Source organism: Myotis davidii, unplaced genomic scaffold (genome assembly GCF_000327345.1).
Source record: "Myotis davidii unplaced genomic scaffold, ASM32734v1 scaffold265, whole genome shotgun sequence".
In the NCBI taxonomy this organism is placed as follows: domain Eukaryota; kingdom Metazoa; phylum Chordata; class Mammalia; order Chiroptera; family Vespertilionidae; genus Myotis; species Myotis davidii.
In genome coordinates, this window is record NW_006296627.1 from 1,807,626 (window position 1) to 1,813,837 (window position 6,212).

The window sequence follows — 6,212 nt, forward strand, 5'->3', positions numbered from 1 at the left end:
TTTCCTCATGAAAATCTGATCTGAAAGTAAACCTACAGAAGTACTAAAAACGAATTTAAAGTTAAATGGGAACATTTGTATACTAATATGATACAATATTGTTTATTCTCATTTTTTCCATTTTAAAGACTACTCTGAACTTTAAATCTTTTAAATAAATGAGACTGAAATTCAATGTGGATGTATCTGAGTATGTTAATTGTGTAAGGACCAAATATTTCTAGAAACTTTTCTCTGCCTTAACCATGCTTTTATGTTGCCTTCTTGAACTAGTTCTTGAGATATGATTTCATAACCACACTTTTTAGTTGAAATCCCAATTCTTCCATCTACTATCTAATGGTTTAAGCTTCAGTTTCTTCATCTTTAAAATGGGGATAGGAGTAGTACTTACCTCACTAAATATTAGTATTTATCTGCCAATCACTGGGGAACACTTAAGCAATAATGTCCCATCTTACAGATGTAGAATTGAATGTTTAGTACTTAAATCCTCATAAAATCATACAGCTAATGAAAGTTAGAATTAGGGCCCTAACTGGTTTGGCTCAGTGGATAGAGCGCCAGCCTGTGGACAGAAGGGTCTCAGGTTCAATTCTGGTCAAGGGTATATACCTCGGTTGCAGGCACATCCCCAGTAGGGAGTGTGCAAGAGGCAGCTGAATTGATGTTTCCCTGACATTGATGTTTCTAACTCTCTATCCCTCTCCCTTTCTCTCTGTAAAAAATCAATAAAATATATTTTTAAAAAATTAGAATTAGGGTTTGGTCCTAGATTTACCTGAGACCAAAAAAAAAAGTTATGATCCTGCTTTCTCTTTGGAAAGCTTAATGGTTTCATGTTTGGTTAGTATGGCTCTGTCAATTTCTAGCAACCCTGGTCTGTATGTTAAATTGTAGCACAGAATACTGCTAAATAGGAGTAGGGCATCATTATAGGTGTCAGATACTTCTACAAAGTGTCAGTCAGGTGCACATCTTAAGTGAAGATACAATGTGAACAAGAAGAAGTCATTGTTTTCAGGATCTTACATTCTATTGGGAAGAAGGACAGAACCAAATAAAAGATTTGAAAGCATTAAGTACTTTGAGAGAAACAAATTAAGCTAAAAAATAAATAGCAACTGGGCAAAGGAGGAGAAGCTACTTGGATATTTATGTAGGGCTGTCAGAGAAAAGCACTCCAAGGAGGAGGATGTATGAGCAAAAGCCTAAATAATATAAAGACGTGAGCCTTGAGAAATAGAGGGCAAGGGGTTCCAGGGAGAGGGAACAGAAAGTAGAACTGCTTTGAGACTGGAATGAACTTGACTTACTCGAGAAATTGCAGGAAGTGTGGCTGGAATCAAGTAAGCATTGAAGAGGGTGGTTGCTGCTGGAGAAGTCAGGGCAGATAAAAGAGTCTTTGAGGACTTTGTTCTTAATGTGACATAAAGCTCTTGAGGTATTTGAGCAAAAGAAAAAAATATCTAATTTACTTTAAAAATATAAATACTCTAGTTGCTTCATGGAGAACAAACCTCAAGCCAGGCTTCAGGGAAACCAATTAGGATGCCATTGCCATACTCCAGGCAAGAAGTGCTTACGATTTGGATTGTGTAGTAGCAGGAGTTGGGAAGCGTGGTCAGTTAAGATATATTTTAGCCCTAGCTGGTTTGGTTCAGTGGATAGAGGGTCAGCCTGCGGACTGAAGGGTCCCAGGTTCGATTGCGGTCAAGGGCACATGCTTGGGTTGCGGGCTCTATTCCCAGTAGGGGATGTGCAGGAGGCAGCGGATCAATGATTCTCTCTCATTGATGTTTCTATCTCTCCCTCTCCCTCTGTGAAATAAATAAAAAATATAGTTAAAAAAAAAGGAATGTGGACTCTCAGGCTCTACCCTAGACCTGCAGAACCAGCACCTGCATTTAAAAAAAAAAAGAAAAAAAGATATATTTTAGAGGTAGAGTGAACAAGATTTGCTGAAGAATTGGACATGGGAATGTAATGGAAAGAGGAGATTCAAGGTTGATCTCTGGGTTTTAGATCTTTGAAAGAGGGTAAATAGTGGTGCCTTTAACAAAGATGGGAAGAAAACACGTGTATGTGTGGTGGGGGCAGAGTTCTGTTTTAGACATGTTAAGTTTGAGATATTTATTTCTATTTTACACCTCAGTGGAGATATTGATAGACATGTGGATACACACACACACACACACACCTGAGCAGAAATTGAGGTTGGCCAGAGACATTTGGAAATCATCAATTTACAGTTGATATTAACAAGGGAGTGGTTAAAATCATGTAAGAAGACGGTGTAGAGAAGTAAAGAGAGCTGGGGTCTGAGTCCAAGGGTATTGCATCAATTAGAGGCCAGCATGCGGAAGGGCCAGCAAAGGACGTTGGGAAGAAGCAGCTGTTGAGGAAAACAGTGGCCCCCCGACTGTGGTATGGTAGAGTAGGATGAGGACTAAGAATTGACCATTTGCTCACTATTGTATACCCAGTACCTAGTCCAGTTACTGGTACATGATTAGAGCACAATAATATTTGCTGAATGAATGGATCTGCACTTCTATTTATTTGTCAGACATTTATTGAGGTCCTTAAGTTCCAGGAACTGTTCTAGGTCCTGTGGATTCATAGCCTATGGTTCCCAATAATCATGAATTCTAATGTGGCCATCGACACACATACAAATGCAACAAAAATAGGTATTTTTTAATTTATAAGATCTCTCCTCCCCTCCTCCCATCCTATTCTAAGGAGAAGGGGAGTGACTATCTGGAGTGCCTTTGGTGGTGAGCAATAAGCTGGGATATATAAATTTGGGACTGTACTGTAGGCAGAGCGGGGAGCAAGAGGGAAAGACTGAGGGGGAGGAATGGTACGACTTCAGTTCAATTGGAGAGGCAGCCCCAGCCAAAGGTATCAAATTCAATTAAAACAAAATATGGTGCCAGCTCAACTCATATGACTGAATTCTGCTTGACAATTGACAGTTTACGAAGAACAGTACAGCTTCAGGGTTATACTTAATGAATTTGATAAATGTTGAATGAACTCAAAAGGAGCCCAGAGGCTTTGGCTAGAAATAAATTACAAATATTTATTTAAGGATCTTAGAGTTTGCAAACTGAAAACACGCCTGGGTAATACCCAGAGTGTTCTGAAGAAGAAAGAAAAGCTAAGAGTTCTTACAATAAAAAGTACATTTTTAAAAAATATTTTTATTGATTTCAGAAAGGAAGGGAGAGAGAGAGAGAAACATCAGTGATGAGAGAGAATCATCGATTGACTGCCTCCTGCACACTCCCTACTGAGGATCAAGCCCACAACCCAAGCATGTGCCCTAACCAGGAATCGAACGTGGGACCCTACAGTCTGCAGGCCAGTGCTCTATCCACTGAGAAAAACCGGCCAGGGCAAAAAATACATTCTTAAAAAGAAACAGTTCTGTGTTCTTAGCCTGTGGATTAGTCCAATGTGACAATTGTCTAGATGACTGGTGATCTGGAAAATGGATGTCAGGCAGTCAGGATACCGGAACATTCTTTCCTTAGTCCTTCATGGGGTAGAGGGTTTTCTGGAGGTTTGATGTGTATCCACACATTGATACAAGACTGTGTTGTAATGTACCCCGCGAATCACACAAGGACGCCTCAAGAAGTCGAATTAAAGAATCACATTTATTGCAAATCCGGGACCATGAGGGGACATTTCGGCTCTCCCAAATCTCATAGTGATAAGATGGCCACAACACCAGATTTATACAGGCAAAGATCACAAAGGTATTAATATATCCCAGGGTTTGGAATGAAGAACCTGGTTCGAAAAAAAGCAGTTTACAGAAGCAGAAGAAGCATGAGTCAACAGGGACATGTTAACTGGAGCCCTCTGACCTTGGGATAACTGTGCTGTCCTTCCCAGGTAAAGGAAAATGTGCTTTCTAAGACCAGTATGGCCACAACCAATGGGATAGTCCCATTACAATCTATAGGGCATTTAATCAAATGGGGTGATTTATATAATTCAGAAAATCAAAATGACTTTTCTATTGTTAAACAAAGCCAATAAGTACAGAAGCCATACAGCAGGGTTAAAGTTAAACTATAGTTTCTACCTGAAATGATTGCTACCATACTTCAATTGGAAAGTTCGAAAGTTTGTTTTCAGTCTAGTTAAAATGGGAATAGAATTGTTTTCACATGCCTCAACCTACTTGATTTTAGTAATTTGGCATCTTGACTATAGCGACTTCATTTTATTTCTTCACTCTATTCTTCAAAAGAGAGTGGGAGTTAGGCAGAAAGAGATAAAGGAAAAAAAAGTAGGTGCCTTATGAGCCCAAATCCATACCAGAAAAGGAAACAAAAATACTTGATAGGAGGATAACAGGGTAAGCATGTTATTGCGTTACACAATTTCTTAAACGTATTTTATGGACTCACTCCTCTGGAATTTAGCTGCGGTAGTTCCCATATTGCACACTTTTGTGCCCCCTCACAACTCACTTCCCTCCAACAACAACAAAGGAAATAAAAAAAGAAAGTAAAAGAAAAACATCATCCTTTAATGCCCAGTTAAAACATGGAGTTCCTTCCCCAAACTAGTTGTACACCAAGCTGTGTTCCTATATTTTTCATTCATCTTACAGCTCTGTGTCATAGTATATTAGTAATTTGTCTCCATGAAGCCATTTGCTTTGATCTCCAAGGCTCTGGGAACTATGTTTGTAGTTTAATGCTCCGTCCGGGAGGGAGGCCGGGCATTCAAAAGGCCCTCAATGAGCGAGTGTCACCAGAGTGAAGAGGTGCTGTGGGGAAGGCACAGGAGCAGCAGATGCAAGACTTTATCTGGAAAGGTTTATGGTGAAGTATGGTAGCAATCATCTCAGGTAGAAACTATAGTCTAACTTTAACCCTGCTGTTTGGTTTCTGTACTTATTTGTTTGCTAAAATAATAGAAAAGTTATTTTGATTTTCTGAATTATATGAATTATCCCATTCGATTAAATGCCCTAGTGATTGTAATGTGAATATCCCATGGGTTGTCGTCATACTGGTCTTAGAAAGCACATTTTCCTTTACCTGGGAAGGACAGCACAGTTATCCCAAGGCCAGAGGGCTCCAGTTAACGTGTCCCTGTTAACTCAGTGTTCCAGCGATCCAAAAACTGTAATTTAGATAACACGCTGCTTCTGCTTCTATAAACTGCTTTTTTTGCAAACCAGGTTCCTCATTCTGAACCCTGGGATGTAGTCAATACCTTTGTGATCTTTGCCTACATAAATCTGGTGTTGTGGCCATCTTATCGCTATGAGATCTGGGAGAGCGAAATGCCCCCTCATAGTCCCGGATTTGCAATAAGTGTGACTCTTTAATTCAACTTCTTGAGGCATCCTTACAACAATGGGAACCATCACAGCACAGTTAACAATGATAAAATACTTTCTAAAGAGCTGAAAATAACACCCAGGCTCCACGCCTGCTTCTTACTACAATCTGCTCTTCACTAGTGACTTCTCTCATCCCATTCCCTCTTCAAACCACGCTGGGTCTGAGTGGCCAATCGGAGTGCAGTCTTCGCAATCGCGAGGACAGCTGTAGCCAATGAAAGACCTGGGTTATTTGGTGGGGTGAGACCGGCGCCCTCCGTCGAGTTCCCGGGGGCGTGGTGACGTGTAGGACGGGGCTGAATTTTGATTGGCTGGGGATCAGCCTCTCTAGAACGGAAACCCGCCCCGGTGAGCGCAAGGGAGGGAATATGGGCGGGGAAGTGAAACTGAAGTTAGCCAATGGCTGGCGCATACGCGCAAAGGAAAGAATAGATCACCAATGGTGGCACGGATATGGCGTTGTGGGCGGGGTTTAGGCAGATACGGTGTCGGAGCGGCGCCTATTAGGGTCGTCCGCTGCGTCACGGCGGGCGCCTCTTCCAGGATTCATTCATTAGTTTTTTTGTTTTTTTCATTCACGAGGGTAGTAAGGCCTGGTTGATAGCCATGGAGAGCGCTCTCCCTGCGGCCGGCTTCCTGTACTGGGTGGGCGCGGGCACCGTGGCCTACCTGGCCCTGCGCATCTCGTACTCGCTCTTCACGGCCTTTCAAGTCTGGGGGTTGGGTCACGGGCCTGGGGTTGGACCAGAGCTCGGTGAATGGGCAGGTGAGTCTGATCCAGCGCCGCCCGCTTCCTCGCTCTTGCAGCGGCTCCCCCCGCCGGGGCCCCGGCCTG

The 6,212-nt window shown here is 42.0% G+C and overlaps 1 protein-coding gene across 4 annotated transcripts in view; it reads left to right on the forward strand.

The window, feature by feature from the left end:
- The first annotated feature begins 5,833 nt into the window (after window positions 1-5,833).
- HSD17B12 (hydroxysteroid (17-beta) dehydrogenase 12) overlaps window positions 5,834-6,212 on the forward strand; it is a 134,320-nt gene continuing 133,941 nt past the window's right edge. For 2 of the 4 annotated variants that reach the window (XM_015569495.1, XM_015569494.1), the window contains exon 1: window positions 5,834-6,143. In XM_015569495.1, the coding sequence (XP_015424981.1) occupies window positions 5,984-6,143 (160 nt within the window). In that variant the 5' untranslated portion in view covers window positions 5,834-5,983. The remainder of the gene's footprint in view (window positions 6,144-6,212) is intronic. The other 2 variants (XM_006772241.2, XM_006772240.2) reach the window with 1 other exon arrangement.